Source organism: Oncorhynchus kisutch, linkage group LG3 (assembly GCF_002021735.2).
Source record: "Oncorhynchus kisutch isolate 150728-3 linkage group LG3, Okis_V2, whole genome shotgun sequence".
NCBI classification, from domain to species: Eukaryota; Metazoa; Chordata; class Actinopteri; order Salmoniformes; family Salmonidae; genus Oncorhynchus; species Oncorhynchus kisutch.
The window spans coordinates 749079-769904 of record NC_034176.2 but is presented as its reverse complement, the minus strand read 5'-3'; the positions used below and the strand labels follow the sequence as shown (position 1 = coordinate 769904).

The 20826-nt window shown below is 45.2% G+C and overlaps 1 protein-coding gene across 1 annotated transcript in view; it reads left to right on the top strand.

Moving 5' to 3' along the window:
* The window catches only part of LOC109886374 (doublesex- and mab-3-related transcription factor 1), a 78684-nt gene that overhangs the window by 14112 nt on the left and 43746 nt on the right, over positions 1–20826 (top strand). Inside the window, exons 3-4 of the mRNA XM_031816410.1 lie at positions 4482–4645; positions 6698–6941. Coding sequence (XP_031672270.1) covers positions 4482–4645; positions 6698–6941 — 408 coding nt within the window. The remainder of the gene's footprint in view (positions 1–4481; positions 4646–6697; positions 6942–20826) is intronic.

Genomic DNA, 20826 nt, shown 5'->3' with positions numbered 1-20826 from the left:
GGACTATACTATAGTACCAGGACATCAGTACTATACTGAAAGTACCAGGACATCAGGACTATACTGATAGTACCAGGACTATACTATAGTACCAGGACATCAGTACTACACTATAGTACCAGGACATCAGGACTACACTATAGTACCAGGACACTGATGTCCTGGTACTATAGTGTAGTCCTGATGTCCTGGTACTATCAGTCTAGTACTGATGTCCTGGTACTATCAGTATAGTACTGATGTCCTGGTACTATAGTGTAGTCCTGATGTCCTGGTACTATAGTATATTCCTGGTACTATCAGTATAGTCCTGATGTCCTGGTACTATCAGTATAGTCCTGATGTCCTGGTACTATAGTGTAGTCCTGATGTCTTGGTACTATAGTACAGTCCTGGTGCCAGCCTCAAGTCCATCTTTTGATCACTCTGTGGTAGAGGAAGTAAGGAGGCAGAAACAGCTTGTTCCTTCAAGCCTGATATCAGCTCTGGACTGGAATACCAACCCGGTCAAGGCTGCTGCCACTGTGTGTGTTTGTGGCCCCTGGACCGGTGACAGAGAGGAGAGGAGTTGAGCACTCAGTGATTCAGCCATGAGGACAACGGTCAGACCTGGGACACACACAACACTTCTGTCTCCTAATCTACTGATAGTGAGATATACCACAGAGCTGAATCTGGCAGAAGCTTGAGACAAATGTGTCTTTGTTGACTCCAGATATCCCAACACATGATGAGGACAGTTGTTGATATGGTAAATATGCCTTAATGCAGCTCCTTGAGGTAGTTAGTTGTTGTTTCATCCATTGATAACGTTGTTTTTGTGTGAGTTGTATGCAGTGGCGACCCGTCATTCAGGGCAGAGCCCCACACTTTTAGGTACACAAATATAATACACATAATAAATCACTTTGTTTTCAGGGGGGGCTTGCCTGTTGTGCTTGTTATTTTGGCATTAATATGTGTCACATATCAGTTTGCAAACAATGTTTTCTTGTGTAAAGCAGCTCCAAAATGCAGGTGTTTCAGCCCAGCTCAGTGCTTTCTGTGGTGGTGGGGCAGCCAGCAGAAAATACAGTGTTGCGCCTGATTGGCTCAGTTTTCTGTCACTCATGGGACAGCACGTCATCCCCAATTCTAAGGTTAGAGCTCGAATATTTTGACCCTTGGGTTCTGCCATAGAGTTATATTTGAAATGCCCATCCAAGAAGGCTCAAGGTCATTGGCCACAGATAGAATGACATCAAATCACACGTAGCTTTGATTGGACTGATCATGTCAACATCATACTTTCAAAATCCTAGCTAGCAAGCTAGCAGTCGTCGCCATGAATCAAGTCGACAATCAAATCCTTTTCAACATTGCACAACAAGTTGGAAATCGCAAATTCAACAATGCGCGGTTTGATAAGGAATCAGTGGCTGAGTTCAAGACAACTGGGGAAAACGAGCTTCGACTGGGAAAATACGTTTGAACGGTCATTCAAATCTTTCTCTTTGATGACAACATTTCCTCACGATGGACCGTTGCGCCACTTTCCTGTTCAAGCACATTACAACATGAGTCCAAAAATGCTACTGCAATAATGATGTAATATGCCAGGGAGATATGTATACTGTAGCTGAGAAAGTAATACTAAGTGTATGTTGTGTCGTAAGCTGTTAGTAGCCCATGTTCCTCGCCCTAATAATTTGGTCTGTTTTCACCGTTTGTCTCTCTTAATGTCTTAATCGTAATTACGGATGGCCTCTTATCCGCTTGTCGTCCCCCTATGTCATAGTTTGTACATCTCAATTGTCAGCAGGAACCACATTTGTTTAAAAAGCAAGTCAGCCATGTTTTTTTTGTTGAAACGCAGTAAATGAGGCTGAATGAACTGTAGCAGTGGTAAGGTGTTGGGCCAACTTTATGTTGGCCCTCACAGTTTCTGGGCACAGTTTGTCACCGTTATAGTGCAACTAATGGATTGTTTAGTGTTGTGTTGTTGCTTTGCTGGCATGCCACATTTTTTTGTATGTATGGTTTCACCAATGAAGAGAAGGATGGAGAGTGACAGGAAGAATCAGTTCAGGACAGCCTACGTTCTGCCACCAGCAGATGGTGCTATTTTGTAGGACTGAAAACTAAAAATGTCTTGACTGAAAACAGAAAGACGCTTTTTATTTTTGTTTAATTGAACCTTTATTTAACCAGGTAGGTTAGTTGAGAACACCTTTATTTAACCAGGTAGGCTAGTTGAGAACACCTTTATTTAACCAGGTAGGCTAGTTGAGAACACCTTTATTTAACCAGGTAGGCTAGTTGAGAACACCTTTATTTAACCAGGTAGGTTAGTTGAGAACACCTTTATTTAACCAGGTAGGCTAGTTGAGAACACCTTTATTTAACCAGGTAGGCTAGTTGAGAACACCTTTATTTAACCAGGTAGGCTAGTTGAGAACACCTTTATTTAACCAGGTAGGCTAGTTGAGAACACCTTTATTTAACCAGGTAGGCTAGTTGAGAACACCTTTATTTAACCAGGTAGGCTAGTTGAGAACACCTTTATTTAACCAGGTAGGTTAGTTGAGAACACCTTTATTTAACCAGGTAGGCTAGTTGAGAACACCTTTATTTAACCAGGTAGGCTAGTTGAGAACACCTTTATTTAACCAGGTAGGCTAGTTGAGAACACCTTTATTTAACCAGGTAGGCCAGTTGAGAACATGTCCTCATTTACAACTGTGACCTGGCCAAGATAAAGCAAAGCAGTTTGACAAAAACAACAACACAGAGTTACACATGGAATAAACAAACATACAGTCAATAACACAGTAGAAAAATCTATATACAGTGTGTGCAAATGGAGTAAGGAGGTAAGACTATAAATAGGCCATAGTGGCAAAGTAATTACAATTTAGCAATTAACACTGAGTGATTGATGTGCAGATGAGGATGTGCAAGTAGAAATACTGGTGTGCAAAAGAACAGAAAAACAAAAAACAAAAATGGGGATGGGGTAGGTAGTTGGTTGGATGGGCTATTTACAGATGGGCTGTGTACAGCTGCACCAACCGGTAAGCTGCTCTGACAGCTGATGCTTAAAGTTAGTGAGGGAGATATAAGTCTCCAACTTCAGTGATTTTTGCAATTAGTTTCCAACCTTGTGAACTCTCTTGGAACTGGCAGAGTTGGTATCAGTGTACTAGGGGTGGCAGTACACTGGTTGGTATCAGTGTACTAGGGGTGGCAGTACACTGGTTGGTATCAGTGTAGTAGGGGTGGCAGTACACTGGTTGGTATCAGTGTACTAGGGGTGGCAGTACACTGGTTGGTATCAGTGTACTAGGGGTGGCAGTACACTGGTTGGTATCAGTGTACTAGGGGTGGCAGTACACTGGTTGGTATCAGTGTACTAGGGGTGGCAGTACACTGGTTGGTATCAGTGTACTAGGGGTGGCAGTACACTGGTTGGTATCAGTGTACTAGGGGTGGCAGTACACTGGTTGGTATGTGAATGTCTTTCTGTCTGACCTCTAACCCCTGTTACTCTGTCCCTGCAGGGAGTCGGTCTGGTCTGAGGGACAGTATACCTGGCCCTGTCTGACCTCTAACCCTAACCCTGTTCCTTTGTCCCTGCAGGGAGTCGGTCTGGTCTGAGGGACAGTATACCTGGCCCTGCCTGACCTCTAACCCTAACCCTGTTCCTCTGTCCCTGCAGGGAGTCGGTTTGGTCTGAGGGACAGTATACCTGGCCCTGTCTGACCTCTAACCCTAACCCTGTTCCTCTGTCCCTGCAGGGAGTCGGTCTGGTCTGAGGGACAGTATACCTGGCCCTGTCTGACCTCTAACCCTAACCCTGTTCCTCTGTCCCTGCAGGGAGTCGGTCTGGTCTGAGGGACAGTATACCTGGCCCTGCCTGACCTCTAACCCTAACCCTGTTCCTCTGTCCCTGCAGGGAGTCGGTCTGGTCTGAGGAACAGTATACCTGGCCCTGTCTGACCTCTAACCCTAACCCTGTTCCTCTGTCCCTGCAGGGAGTCGGTCTGGTCTGAGGGACAGTATACCTGGCCCTGTCTGACCTCTAACCCTAACCCTGTTCCTCTGTCCCTGCAGGGAGTCGGTCTGGTCTGAGGGACAGTATACCTGGCCCTGCCTGACCTCTAACCCTAACCCTGTTCCTCTGTCCCTGCAGGGAGTCGGTCTGGTCTGAGGGACAGTATACCTGGCCCTGTCTGACCTCTAACCCTAACCCTGTTCCTCTGTCCCTGCAGGGAGTCGGTCTGGTCTGAGGGACAGTATACCTGGCCCTGTCTGACCTCTAACCCTAACCCTGTTCCTCTGTCCCTGCAGGGAGTCGGTTTGGTCTGAGGGACAGTATACCTGGCCCTGCCTGACCTCTAACCCTAACCCTGTTCCTCTGTCCCTGCAGGGAGTCGGTCTGGTCTGAGGGACAGTATACCTGGCCCTGCCTGACCTCTATCCCTGTCCTCAATCCCTTGTAGGTAGTCGTTCTGGCTTGGCATCCAGCCCCACAGCGTTCAGTAGGGGGCAGTCTACTGACGGAACAGCTGACCTCCTGGTGGACACCTCCTACTACAACTTCTACCAGCCGTCACGCTACCCTACAGCCTACTACAGTAACCTGTACAACTACCAACAATACCAGGTAGACCTCTCTGTAACCCTACCCTACCTTAACCCTTCTCTTAACTACAGTGCCTTGCGAAAGTATTCGGCCCCCTTGAACTTTGCGACCTTTTGCCACATTTCAGGCTTCACACATAAAGCTGTATTTTTTAACATAAAACTGTATTTTTTTGTGAAGAATCAACAAGTGGGACACAATCATGAAGTGGAACGACATTTATTGGATATTTCAAACTTTTTTAACAAATAAAAACTGAAAAATTGGGCGTGCAAAATTATTCAGCCCCTTTACTTTCAGTGCAGCAAACTCTCTCCAGAAGTTCAGTGAGGATCTCTGAATGATCCAATGTTGACCTAAATGACTAATGATGATAAATACAATCCAACTGTGTGTAATCAAGTCTCCGTATAAATGCATCTGCACTGTGATAGTCTCAGAGGTCCGTTAAAAGCGCAGAGAGCCCAACATTTCTGTCTCTCGATGTGCAAAATTGATAGAGACATACCCCAAGCGACTTACAGCTGTAATCGCAGCAAAAGGTGGCGCTACAAAGTATTAACTTAAGGGGGCTGAATAATTTTGCACGGCCAATTTTTCAGTTTTTGATTTGTTAAAAAAGTTTGAAATATCCAATAAATGTCGTTCCACTTCATGATTGTGTCCCACTTGTTGTTGATTCTTCACAAAAAAATACAGTTTTATATCTTTATGTTTGAAGCCTGAAATGTGGCAAAAGGTCGCAAAGTTCAAGGGGGCCGAATACTTTCGCAAGGCACTGTATATTGTCTCTGATAACAGAGTGTAAAACACCTTCAAGGACAGTAACACCAGGCAAGTCACTAGGCAAGTCACCAGGCAAGGCACCAGGCAAGGCACTAGGCAAGGCACTAGGCAAGTCACTAGGCAAGGCACTAGGCAAGGCACCAGGCAAGGCACTAGGCAAGGCACCAGGCAAGGCACTAGGCAAGGCACCAGGCAAGGCACCAGGCAAGGCACCAGGCAAGGCACCAGGCAAGGCACTAGGCAAGGCACCAGGCAAGGCACCAGGCAAGGCACCAGGCAAGGCACCAGGCAAGGCACTAGGCAAGGCACTAGGCAAGGCACCAGGCAAGGCACCAGGCAAGGCACCAGGCAAGGCACTAGGCAAGGCACCAGGCAAGGCACTAGGCAAGGCACCAGGCAAGGCACCAGGCAAGGCACTAGGCAAGTCACTAGGCAAGGCACCAGGCAAGGCACCAGGCAAGGCACCAGGCAAGGCACCAGGCAAGGCACTAGGCAAGGCACCAGGCAAGGCACTAGACAAGGCACCAGGCAAGGCACTAGGCAAGGCACCAGGCAAGGCACTAGGCAAGGCACTAGGCAAGGCACCAGGCAAGGCACTAGGCAAGGCACCAGGCAAGGCACTAGGCAAGGCACCAGGCAAGGCACTAGGCAAGGCACCAGGCAAGGCACCAGGCAAGGCACTAGGCAAGGCACCAGGCAAGGCACCAGGCAAGGCACCAGGCAAGGCACTAGGCAAGGCACCAGGCAAGGCACCAGGCAAGGCACCAGGCAAGGCACCAGGCAAGGCACTAGGCAAGGCACCAGGCAAGGCACCAGGCAAGGCACTAGGCAAGGCACCAGGCAAGGCACCAGGCAAGGCACCAGGCAAGGCACCAGGCAAGGCACCAGGCAAGGCACTAGGCAAGGCACCAGGCAAGGCACCAGGCAAGGCACCAGGCAAGTCACCAGGCAAGGCACTAGGCAAGGCACCAGGCAAGTCAGTTAAGAACAAATTCTTATTTTTGACAACGGCCTAGGAACAGTGGGTTAACTGCCTTGTTCAGGCTTTGTCAGCTCTGGGATTCGATCTTGCAATCTTTTGGCTACTAGTCCAAACACTAACCACTAGGTTACCTGCTGCCCCGTAAACATGCATGATGCATTGTTTAACCTTCAACTTCCTGTAAGCTGAGGGAGGACGTGAGATCTGTTTAAAGCTCTGTTTAAATATAATTTTGAAATTGAGAAAGACAATAATTTTCTCCCCACCTGTCTGTGTGTGTGTGTGTGTGTTATCGTCTGAAACAGATGCCGAACGGCGAGAGTCGTCTATCCAGCCACAACGTGTCTCCTCAGTACCGGATGCATTCCTACTATTCCTCTGCCTCCTACCTCAGCCAGGGGCTAGGCCAGGGGTTGGGCCAGGGTCTGGGCCAGGTGCTGGGCCAGGGATTGGGCCAGGGATTGGGCCAGGGGATGGGGACCACGGCAGCCTGTGTTCCCCCCATCTTCTCTCTGGAGGACAACACCTGCCATGACACCAAGCAGACCTGTGAGTAATACACACATATGCGCGCGCGCACACACACACACACACATACTATACACACACACAGATACATACACACACTTACATTCCCACTGAATCCAGAGAGGGGCTGGGTTCATCCGGGGAGGTCCACACTGCACGACAAAGGCTCTGCAAAACTTAGAAAAATAACGTCAAAAGTCCAAGTTTTATTATGACCATTGGTACTGTTAGTCCTACTCGTCATCCTACAGTTGTTTACATCACGTTGGCACTAATTTCAGAACCTTGTGGTCATTTTTCAAAACTCTAGACACAAAACTCTAAACGGTCACCACTTGTAACGCAGGCTGTCCAATGTTCAAAACATTGCATTGTGCATTCATATCTTTAAAGAAACCTCGCAGAATCATTGGTTCAAATAACTCATTTATCATGAAATACCATAGGAACATTCATTTAGATCACCCACACACAAGATACCGATAGTTAGTTTCACTGTGTAGTTGTTTGTAAAATCATTAAATATTGTAGTACAAAATATGTGATAGATGTTTCATTACGGTACTACTCGTAAATACGTCACTGTAAAAGGACTAGTAGAGAGAATACTACAGACTCAGTGGAATCATGGAACAAAATCTGAAATGTATTGATGAAATACAATAAAATCACAACATAGGTTTCTTTGAATCAAAGCAAAAATAATTAGCTACAAAAAAGAAGAAAAATACAGTTAAAGGTCAACTGCAGTGTTCCTCACCTGGCTTACTGTAAAACATCACCTACAGTGTTCCTCACCTGGCTTACTGTAAAACATCACTGCAGTGTTCCTCACCTGGCTTACTGTAAAACATCACCTACAGTGTTCCTCACCTGGCTTACTGTAAAACATCACCTACAGTGTTCCTCACCTGGCTTACTGTAAAACATCACCTACAGTGTTCCTCACCTGGCTTACTGTAAAACATCACCTACAGTGTTCCTCACCTGGCTTACTGTAAAACATCACCTACAGTGTTCCTCACCTGGCTTACTGTAAAACATCACCTACAGTGTTCCTCACCTGGCTTACTGTAAAACATCACCTACAGTGTTCCTCACCTGGCTTACTGTAAAACATCACCTACAGTGTTCCTCACCTGGCTTACTGTAAAACATCACCTACAGTGTTCCTCACCTGGCTTACTGTAAAACATCACCTACAGTGTTCCTCACCTGGCTTACTGTAAAACATCACCTACAGTGTTCCTCACCTGGCTTACTGTAAAACATCACCTACAGTGTTCCTCACCTGGCTTATTGTAAAACAGCACCTACAGTGTTCCTCACCTGGCTTACTGTAAAACATCACCTACAGTGTTCCTCACCTGGCTTACTGTAAAACATCACCTACAGTGTTCCTCACCTGGCTTACTGTAAAACATCACCTACAGTGTTCCTCACCTGGCTTACTGTAAAACATCACCTACAGTGTTCCTCACCTGGCTTACTGTAAAACATCACCTACAGTGTTCCTCACCTGGCTTACTGTAAAACATCACCTACAGTGTTCCTCACCTGGCTTACTGTAAAACATCACCTACAGTGTTCCTCACCTGGCTTACTGTAAAACATCACCTACAGTGTTCCTCACCTGGCTTACTGTAAAACATCACCTACAGTGTTCCTCACCTGGCTTACTGTAAAACATCACCTACAGTGTTCCTCACCTGGCTTACTGTAAAACATCACCTACAGTGTTCCTCACCTGGCTTACTGTAAAACATCACCTACAGTGTTCCTCACCTGGCTTACTGTAAAACATCACCTACAGTGTTCCTCACCTGGCTTACTGTAAAACATCACCTACAGTGTTCCTCACCTGGCTTACTGTAAAACATCACCGCAGTGTTCCTCACCTGGCTTACTGTAAAACATCACTGCAGTGTTCCTCACCTGGCTTACTGTAAAACATCACTGCAGTGTTCCTCACCTGGCTTACTGTAAAACATCACCTACAGTGTTCCTCACCTGGCTTACTGTAAAACATCACTGCAGTGTTCCTCACCTGGCTTACTGTAAAACATCACCTACAGTGTTCCTCACCTGGCTTACTGTAAAACATCACCTACAGTGTTCCTCACCTGGCTTACTGTAAAACATCACCTACAGTGTTCCTCACCTGGCTTTATGTAAAACATCACCTACAGTGTTCCTCACCTGGCTTACTGTAAAACATCACCTACAGTGTTCCTCACCTGGCTTACTGTAAAACATCACCTACAGTGTTCCTCACCTGGCTTACTGTAAAACATCACCTACAGTGTTCCTCACCTGGCTTACTGTAAAACATCACCTACAGTGTTCCTCACCTGGCTTACTGTAAAACATCACCTACAGTGTTCCTCACCTGGCTTACTGTAAAACATCACCTACAGTGTTCCTCACCTGGCTTACTGTAAAACATCACCTACAGTGTTCCTCACCTGGCTTACTGTAAAACATCACCTACAGTGTTCCTCACCTGGCTTACTGTAAAACATCACCTACAGTGTTCCTCACCTGGCTTACTGTAAAACATCACCTACAGTGTTCCTCACCTGGCTTACTGTAAAACATCACCTACAGTGTTCCTCACCTGGCTTACTGTAAAACATCACTGCAGTGTTCCTCACCTGGCTTACTGTAAAACATCACCTACAGTGTTCCTCACCTGGCTTACTGTAAAACATCACCTACAGTGTTCCTCACCTGGCTTTATGTAAAACATCACTGCAGTGTTCCTCACCTGGCTTACTGTAAAACATCACCTACAGTGTTCCTCACCTGGCTTACTGTAAAACATCACCTACAGTGTTCCTCACCTGGCTTACTGTAAAACATCACCTACAGTGTTCCTCACCTGGCTTACTGTAAAACATCACCTACAGTGTTCCTCACCTGGCTTACTGTAAAACATCACCTACAGTGTTCCTCACCTGGCTTACTGTAAAACATCACCTACAGTGTTCCTCACCTGGCTTACTGTAAAACATCACCTACAGTGTTCCTCACCTGGCTTACTGTAAAACATCACCTACAGTGTTCCTCACCTGGCTTACTGTAAAACATCACCTACAGTGTTCCTCACCTGGCTTACTGTAAAACATCACCTACAGTGTTCCTCACCTGGCTTACTGTAAAACATCACCTACAGTGTTCCTCACCTGGCTTACTGTAAAACATCACTGCAGTGTTCCTCACCTGGCTTACTGTAAAACATCACTGCAGTGTTCCTCACCTGGCTTACTGTAAAACATCACCTACAGTGTTCCTCACCTGGCTTACTGTAAAACATCACCTACAGTGTTCCTCACCTGGCTTACTGTAAAACATCACCTACAGTGTTCCTCACCTGGCTTACTGTAAAACATCACCTACAGTGTTCCTCACCTGGCTTACTGTAAAACATCACCTACAGTGTTCCTCACCTGGCTTACTGTAAAACATCACCTACAGTGTTCCTCACCTGGCTTACTGTAAAACATCATCTACAGTGTTCCTCACCTGGCTTACTGTAAAACATCACCTACAGTGTTCCTCACCTGGCTTACTGTAAAACATCACCTACAGTGTTCCTCACCTGGCTTACTGTAAAACATCACTGCAGTGTTCCTCACCTGGCTTACTGTAAAACATCACCTACAGTGTTCCTCACCTGGCTTACTGTAAAACATCACCTACAGTGTTCCTCACCTGGCTTTATGTAAAACATCACTGCAGTGTTCCTCACCTGGCTTACTGTAAAACATCACCTACAGTGTTCCTCACCTGGCTTACTGTAAAACATCACCTACAGTGTTCCTCACCTGGCTTACTGTAAAACATCACCTACAGTGTTCCTCACCTGGCTTACTGTAAAACATCACCTACAGTGTTCCTCACCTGGCTTACTGTAAAACATCACCTACAGTGTTCCTCACCTGGCTTACTGTAAAACATCACCTACAGTGTTCCTCACCTGGCTTACTGTAAAACATCACCTACAGTGTTCCTCACCTGGCTTACTGTAAAACATCACCTACAGTGTTCCTCACCTGGCTTACTGTAAAACATCACCTACAGTGTTCCTCACCTGGCTTACTGTAAAACATCACCTACAGTGTTCCTCACCTGGCTTACTGTAAAACATCACCTACAGTGTTCCTCACCTGGCTTACTGTAAAACATCACTGCAGTGTTCCTCACCTGGCTTACTGTAAAACATCACTGCAGTGTTCCTCACCTGGCTTACTGTAAAACATCACCTACAGTGTTCCTCACCTGGCTTACTGTAAAACATCACCTACAGTGTTCCTCACCTGGCTTACTGTAAAACATCACCTACAGTGTTCCTCACCTGGCTTACTGTAAAACATCACCTACAGTGTTCCTCACCTGGCTTACTGTAAAACATCACCTACAGTGTTCCTCACCTGGCTTACTGTAAAACATCACCTACAGTGTTCCTCACCTGGCTTACTGTAAAACATCATCTACAGTGTTCCTCACCTGGCTTACTGTAAAACATCACCTACAGTGTTCCTCACCTGGCTTACTGTAAAACATCACCTACAGTGTTCCTCACCTGGCTTACTGTAAAACATCACCTACAGTGTTCCTGACCTGGCTTACTGTAAAACATCACCTACAGTGTTCCTCACCTGGCTTACTGTAAAACATCACCTACAGTGTTCCTCACCTGGCTTACTGTAAAACATCACCTACAGTGTTCCTCACCTGGCTTACTGTAAAACATCACCTACAGTGTTCCTCACCTTACTGTAAAAAGCAAAACAAAGGATGGATTACTGTACTTTTATATTTCCATCAACCCTGTCTTGTGGAGTTGGCCACAGGTTCTCATCCACATCACAATGGATGTTTTCATTGGCCAAACATCTTGGGAAGAATCTTCTGGTGAATCCAGGCCTGACACTGGTCTGCCGTGATGTCATTGCATGCGTCATTCATGGCCTGGAGAAGAGCGGCTTGTTCGTGAGGGCGCCTATCATATACCTTCCACCTCCATTTGGTGAAAAAATCCTAAATTGGGTTAAGGAACGGAGAGTATGGGGGTAAGTACATGGTGGTAGTGGTAGTGGTGGTAGTGGTAATGCAGATATAGTAATGTAGATATTGTAATGCAGATATTGTAATGTAGATATTGCTAGGTTAGTCAGATTTAGCCCTCTAGATATTGTAATGTAGATATTGTAAAGTAGATATTGTTAGGTCAGTCAGATTTAGCCCTCCAGATATAGTAATGTAGATATAGTAATGCCGATATTGCTAGGTTAGTCAGATTTAGCCCTCCAGATATTGTAATGCAGATATTGCTAGGTTAGTCAGATTTAGCCTTCCAGATATAGTAATGCAGATATTGCTAGGTTAGTCAGATGTAGCCCCCAGATATAGTAATGTAGATATTGTAATGTAGATATTGCTAGGTCAGTCAGATTTATCCCTCCAGATATAGTAATGTAGATATTGTAATGTAGATATTGCTAGGTTAGTCAGATTTAGCCCTCTAGATATTGTAATGTAGATATTGTAAAGTAGATATTGTTAGGTCAGTCAGATTTAGCCCTCCAGATATAGTAATGTAGATATAGTAATGCCGATATTGCTAGGTTAGTCAGATTTAGCCCTCCAGATATAGTAATGTAGATATAGTAATGTAGATATTGCTAGGTTAGTCAGATTTAGCCCTCCAGATATTGTAATGCAGATATTGCTAGGTTAGTCAGATTTAGCCTTCCAGATATAGTAATGCAGATATTGCTAGGTTAGTCAGATGTAGCCCCCAGATATAGTAATGTAGATATTGTAATGTAGATATTGCTAGGTCAGTCAGATTTATCCCTCCAGATATAGTAATGTAGATATTGTAATGTAGATATTGCTAGGTCAGTCAGATTTAGCCCTCCAGATATTGTAATGCAGATATTGTAATGTAGTTATTGCTAGGTCAGTCAGATTTAGCCCTCCAGATATAGTAATGTATATATTGCAATGCAGATATAGTAATGTAGATATTGCTAGGTCAGTCAGATTTAGCCCTCCAGATATTGTAATGCAGATATAGTAATGTAGATATAGTAATGCAGATATTGCTAGGTTAGTCAGATTTAGCCCTCCAGATATTGTAATGTAGATATTGTAATGTAGATATTGCTAGGTTAGTCAGATTTAGCTCTCCAGATATTGTAATGTAGATATTGCTAGGTTAGTCAGATTTAGCCCTCCGGATATTGTAATGTAGATATTGTAATGTAGATATAGTAATGTAGATATTGCTAGGTTAGTCAGATTTAGCCCTCCAGATATTGTAATGTAGATATTGCTAAGTTAGTCAGATTTAGCCCTCCAGATATTGTGATGCAGATATAGTAATGTAGATATAGTAATGTAGATATAGTAATGTAGATATTGCTAGGTTAGTCAGATTTAGCCCTCCAGATATTGTAATGCAGATATAGTAATATAGATATTGTAATGTAGATATAGTAATGCAGATATAGTAATGTAGATATTGTAATGCAGATATTGTAATCCAGATATTGCTAGGTCAGTCAGATTTTGCCCTCCAGATATTGTAATGTAGATATTGTAATGCAGATATTGCTAGGTTAGTCAGATTTAGCCCTCCAGATATTGCCAAATACTGTCATGCCGATATAGTCACGCAGATATTTCTAGGTTATTCAGATTTAGCCAAATATGGGTGGTCCACAGTCTGTTAGATATCATATTGGGGGCGGCAGGGTAGCCTAGTGGTTAGAGTGTTGGACTAGTAACCGGAAGGTTGCAAGTTCAAACCCCCGAGCTGACAAGGTACAACTCTGTCGTTCTTCCCCTGAACAGGCAGTTAACCCACTGTTCCCAGGCCGTCATTGAAAATAAGAATTTGTTCTTAACTGACTTGCTTAGTTAAATAAAGTTAAAATAACAAACATTTGTTTTATTACAGAGTTAAATAGTTACCAATTAATCAAATAATTAGTTACCACTTAATCAAATAGTTTGTTACCACTTAATCAAATAATTAGTTACCACTTAATCAAATAATTAGTTACCACTTAATCAAATAGATAGTTACCACTTAATCAAATAATTAGTTACCACTTAATCAAATAATTAGTTACCACTTAATCAAATAATTAGTTACCACTTAATCAAATAATTAGTTACCACTTAATCAAATAGATAGTTACCACTTAATCAAATAATTAGTTACCACTTAATCAAATAATTAGTTACCACTTAATCAAATAATTAGTTACCACTTAATCAAATAATTAGTTACCACTTAATCAAATAATTAGTTACCACTTAATCAAATAGATAGTTACCACTTAATCAAATAGATAGTTACCACTTAATCAAATAATTAGTTACCACTTAATCAAATAATTAGTTACCACTTAATCAAATAGATAGTTACCACTTAATCAAATAATTAGTTACCACTTAATCAAATAGATAGTTACCACTTAATCAAATAATTAGTTACCACTTAATCAAATAGTTTGTTACCACTTAATCAAATAATTTGTTACCACTTAATCAAATAATTAGTTACCACTTAATCAAATAGATAGTTACCACTTAATCAAATAATTAGTTACCACTTAATCAAATAGATAGTTACCACTTAGTCAAATAATTAGTTACCACTTAATCAAATAGATAGTTACCACTTAATCAAATAATTAGTTACCACTTAATCAAATAATTAGTTACCACTTAATCAAATAATTAGTTACCACTTAATCAAATAGATAGTTACCACTTAATCAAATAGATAGTTACCACTTAATCAAATAATTAGTTACCACTTAATCAAATAGATAGTTACCACTTAATCAAATAGTTTGTTACCACTTAATCAAATAGACATTCACTCCTAGTAATAGCCCAGTATGACAAATGTTTACCTGACAGGTAGTAAGTAACATGGCAATAGATAGCCAGTCAGTCAGTAAGTCAGTCGGACAGCTAGCCAGTCAGTCAGACAGCCAGAGAACCAGCCAGTCAATCAGACAGCCAGTCAGTCAGACAGCCGGTCAGCCAGTCAGAAGAGGACAGGAACTGGACAGGTAGGAGAGGAGATGGCCAGGTAGAAGAGGAGATGGACAGGTAGAAGAGGAGATGGACAGGTGAGAGGAGATGGACAGGTAGAAGAGGAGATGGACAGGTGATGAGGAGATGGACAGGTAAGAGAGGAGATGGACAGGTAAGAGAGGAAATGGACAGGTAAGAGAGGAGATGGACAGGTGAGAGGAGATGGGCAGGTAGAAGAAGAGGAGATGGACAGGTAGAAGAGGGGATGGACAGGTAGAAGAGGAGATGGACAGGTAGAAGAGGTGATGGACAGGTAAGAGGAGATGGACAGGTAAGAGAGGAGATGGACAGGTAAGAGAGGAGATGGACATGTAGAAGAGGAGATGGACAGGTGTGAGGAGATGGACAGGTAAGAGAGGAGATGGACAGGTAAGAGAGGAAATGGACAGGTAAGAGAGGAGATGGGCAGGTAGAAGAGGAGATGGACAGGTAGAAGAGGAGATGGACAGGTAGAAGAGGAGATGGACAGGTAGAAGAGGTGATGGACAGGTAAGAGGAGATGGACAGGTAAGAGAGGAGATGGACAGGTAAGAGAGGAGATGGACAGGTAAGAGAGGAGATGGACAGGTGAGAGGAGATGGACAGGTAGAAGAGGAGATGGACAGGTAGAAGAGAAGATGGACAGGTAGAAGAGGAGATGGACAGGTAAGAGGAGATGGACAGGTAGGAGAGGAGATGGACAGGTAGGAGAGGAGATGGACAGGTAGGAGAGGAGATGGACAGGTGAGAGAGGAGATGGACAGGTAGAAGAGGAGATGGACAGGTAGAAGAGGAGATGGACAGGTAGGAGAGGAGATGGACAGGTAGGAGAGGAGATGGACAGGTGAGAGAGGAGATGGACAGGTAGAAGAGGAGATGGACAGGTAGAAGAGGAGATGGACAGGTAGAAGAGGGGAGGAGATAGACATGTGGAAGAGGAGATGGACAGGAGGGAGGAGATGGACAGGTAGAGGAGATGGACAGGTAGAAGAGGAGATGGACAGGTGAGAGGAGATGGACAGGTAGAAGAGGAGATGGACAGGTGTGAGGAGATGGACAGGTAGGAGAGGAGATGGACAGGTAGGAGAGGAGATGGACAGGTAGGAGAGGAGATGGACAGGTGAGAGAGGAGATGGACAGTGAGAGAGGAGATGGACAGGTAGAAGAAGAGATGGACAGGTGTGAGAGGAGATGGACAGGTAGAAGAGGAGATGGACAGGTAGAAGAGGAGATGGACAGGTGAAAGGAGATGGACAATTGAGGGAGGAGATGGACAGGTAGAAGAGGAGATGGACAGGTAGAAGAGAAGATGGACAGGTAGAAGAGGAGATGGACAGGTAGAAGAGGAGATGGACAGGTAGAAGAGGAGATGGACATGTGAGAGGAGATGGACAGGTGAGAGAGGAGATGGACAGGTAAGAGAGGAGATGGACAGGTAGAAGAGGAGATGGACAGGTAGAAGAGGAGATGGACAGGTAGGAGAGGAGATGGACAGGTAGGAGAGGAGATGGACAGGTAGAAGAGGAGATGGACAGGTAGAAGAGGAGATGGACAGGTGAAGAGGAAATGGACAGGTTGAAGAGGAGATGGACAGGTTGAAGAGGAGATGGACAGGTTGAAGAGGAGATGGACAGGTAGAAGAGAAGATGGACAGGTAGAAGAGGAGATGGACAGGTAGAAGAGGAGATGGACAGGTAGGAGAGGAGATGGACAGGTAGGAGAGGAGATGGACAGGTAGAAGAGGAGATGGACAGGTAGAAGAGGAGATGGACAGGTTGAAGAGGAAATGGACAGGTTGAAGAGGAGATGGACAGGTTGAAGAGGAGATGGACAGGTTGAAGAGGAGATGGACAGGTAGGAGAGGAGATGGACAGGTAGAAGAGGAGATGGACAGGTAGAAGAGGAGATGGACAGGTAGAAGAGGAGATGGACAGGTAGAAGAGGAGATGGACAGGTAGAAGAGGAGATGGACAGGTAGGAGAGGAGATGGACAGGTAGAAGAGGAGATGGACAGGTAGAAGAGGTGATGGACAGGTAAGAGGAGATGGACAGGTAAGAGAGGAGATGGACAGGTAAGAGAGGAGATGGACAGGTAAGAGAGGAGATGGACAGGTGAGAGGAGATGGACAGGTAGAAGAGGAGATGGACAGGTAGAAGAGAAGATGGACAGGTAGAAGAGGAGATGGACAGGTAAGAGGAGATGGACAGGTAGAAGAGGAGATGGACAGGTAAGAGAGGAGATGGACAGGTAAGAGGAGATGGACAGGTAAGAGAGGAGATGGACAGGTAAGAGAGGAGATGGACAGGTAGAAGAGGAGATGGACAGGTAGAAGAGGAGATGGACAGAGAGGAGATGGACAGGTAAGAGAGGAGATGGACAGGTAGAAGAGGAGATGGACAGGTGAGAGGAGATGGACAGGTAGAAGAGGAGATGGACAGGTAGAAGAGGAGATGGACAGGTAGAAGAGGAGATGGACAGGTAAGAGAGGAGATGGACAGGTAAGAGAGGAGATGGACAGGTAAGAGAGGATATGGACAGGTAGAAGAGGAGATGGACAGGTAGAAGAGGAGATGGACAGGTGATAGGAGATGGACAGGTAGAAGAGGAGATGGACAGGTGTGAGGAGATGGACAGGTAGGAGAGGAGATGGACAGGTAGGAGAGGAGATGGACAGGTAGGAGAGGAGATGGACAGGCGAGAGAGGAGATGGACAGGCGAGAGAGGAGATGGACAGTGAGAGAGGAGATGGACAGGTAGAAGAAGAGATGGACAGGTGAGAGAGGAGATGGACAGGTAGAAGAGGAGATGGACAGGTAGAAGAGGAGATGGACAGGTGATAGGAGATGGACAGGTAGAAGAGGAGATGGACAGGTGTGAGGAGATGGACAGGTAGGAGAGGAGATGGACAGGTAGGAGAGGAGATGGACAGGTAGGAGAGGAGATGGACAGGTAGGAGAGGAGATGGACAGGCGAGAGAGGAGATGGACAGTGAGAGAGGAGATGGACAGGTAGAAGAAGAGATGGACAGGTGAGGGAGGAGATGGACAGTGAGAGAGGAGATGGACAGGTAGAAGAAGAGATGGACAGGTAAGAGAGGATATGGACAGGTAGAAGAGGAGATGGACAGGTAGAAGAGGAGATGGACAGGTGATAGGAGATGGACAGGTAGAAGAGGAGATGGACAGGTGTGAGGAGATGGACAGGTAGGAGAGGAGATGGACAGGTAGGAGAGGAGATGGACAGGTAGGAGAGGAGATGGACAGGTAGGAGAGGAGATGGACAGGCGAGAGAGGAGATGGACAGTGAGAGAGGAGATGGACAGGTAGAAGAAGAGATGGACAGGTGAGAGAGGAGATGGACAGGTAGAAGAGGAGATGGACAGGTGAGAGGAGATGGACAGGTAGGAGAGGAGATGGACAGGTGAGAGAGGAGATGGACAGGTAGAAGAGGAGATGGACAGGGGAGGAGATAGACATGTGGAAGAGGAGATGGACAGGAGGGAGGAGATGGACAGGTAGAGGAGATGGACAGGTAGAAGAGGAGATGGACAGGTGAGAGGAGATGGACAGCTAGAAGAGGAGATGGACAGGTGTGAGGAGATGGACAGGTAGGAGAGGAGATGGACAGGTTAGGAGAGGCGATGGACAGGTAGGAGAGGAGATGGACAGGTGAGAGAGGAGATGGACAGTGAGAGAGGAGATGGACAGGTAGAAGAAGAGATGGACAGGTGTGAGAGGAGATGGACAGGTAGAAGAGGAGATGGACAGGTAGAAGAGGAGATGGACAGGTGAGAGGAGATGGACAATTGAGGGAGGAGATGGACAGGTAGAAGAGGAGATGGACAGGTAGAAGAGGAGATGGACAGGTAGAAGAGAAGATGGACAGGTAGAAGAGGAGATGGACAGGTAGAAGAGGAGATGGACAGGTAGAAGAGGAGATGGACATGTGAGAGGAGATGGACAGGTGAGAGAGGAGATGGACAGGTAGAAGAGGAGATGGACAGGTAGGAGAGGAGATGGACAGGTAGGAGAGGAGATGGACAGGTAGGAGAGGAGATGGACAGGTTGAAGAGGAGATGGACAGGTGGGAGAGGAGATGGACAGGTAGAAGAGGAGATGGACAGGTTGAAGAGGAAATGGACAGGTAGAAGAGGAGATGGACAGGTAGAAGAGGAGATGGACAGGTAGAAGAGGAGATGGACAGGTAGAAGAGGAGATGGACAGGTAGAAGAGGAGATGGACAGGTTGAAGAGGAGATGGACAGGTTGAAGAGGAAATGGACAGGTTGAAGAGGAGATGGACAGGTTGAAGAGGAGATGGACAGGTTGAAGAGGAGATGGACAGGTAGAAGAGGAGATGGACAGGTAGGAGAGGAGATGGACAGGTAGGAGAGGAGATGGACAGGTAGAAGAGGAGATGGACAGGTAGAAGAGGAGATGGACAGGTAGGAGAGGAGATGGACAGGTAGGAGAGGAGATGGACAGGTTGAAGAGGAGATGGACAGGTTGAAGAGGAAATGGACAGGTAGAAGAGGAAATGGACAGGTTGAAGAGGAAATGGACAGGTAGGAGAGGAGATGGACAGGTTGAAGAGGAAATGGACAGGTTGAAGAGGAAATGGACAGGTAGAAGAGGAGATGGACAGGTTGAAGAGGAAATGGACAGGTTGAAGAGGAAATGGACAGGTAGGAGAATACGAAGAGAAAGCAGCTGGAGTAGCAGTGTTCTCTGGGTTAATTCATGTCTATCAGGGCGAAAAAGTCAAGGGAATGAAGAGCAGTATAGGCTGAGATGAACTCTGCGTTCTTGACCACAGATCTGCTGCCTTACACGGAACCCAAACCGGTTGCGCGCGTTCACCATCGTGCGCTATCGTGCATAGATGTATTTTATCCCCCCACACCAAACGCGATCACGACACGCAGGTTAAAATATCAAAACAAACTCTGAACCAATGACATTAATTCATTTGGGGACAGGTCGAAAAGCATTAAACATGTATGGCAATTTAGCTACTTAGGTTGCACATGCTAGCTAACGTTAATTTGTCCGATTTAGTTAGCTTGCACTTGCTAGCTAATTTGTCCTGGGATATAAACATTGAGTTGTTATTTTACCTGAAATGCACAAGGTCTTCTACTCCGACAATTAATCCACACATAAAATGGCCAACCAAATCGTTTCTAATCATCTCTCCTCCTTCCAGGCTTTTTCATCGTTTAACTTATATGGTGATCGCATCTAAACGTTCATTGTATTACCACGATGACCAGCAAAACAGTTTGTCTTTCAATCACCCACGTGGGTATAACCAATGAGGAGATGGCACGTGGGTACCTGCTTCTATAAACCAATGAGGAGATGAGAGAGGCAGGACTTGCAGCGCGATCTGCGTCAGAAATAGAAATTACTTCTATTTTAGGTCTTGGCAACGCAGATGCTCGTTGGCGCGCGTGAGCAGTGTGGGTGCAATCATTTAATGGGTTTCTAAATGTATTTTGCGACGCTAGCGACGTGTCCGGTCTGGTCAGCATGTTAGACCAGGAATTCCACGTGGGTTGTGCACTACATTAGAGAGGGTGCAGCCAAGGGGTGGGGGTGGCAGCTCTTCTTTACTCTGTGTGTTGTACATGGATATGGTGGTTCTTAGTTGTGTTGTATTTCTAGTATAATAATCACAAGACCTTCCAGTTGTTTTGGATCTTGTCTGTTTGCAGTAAGGTGGTACAGTTTGGCACATTGACCTTGTACAGTCCTGCACAGTCAGTCGGCCTGGTTATCTAAACAGGGTTAGAGTAGTTCCC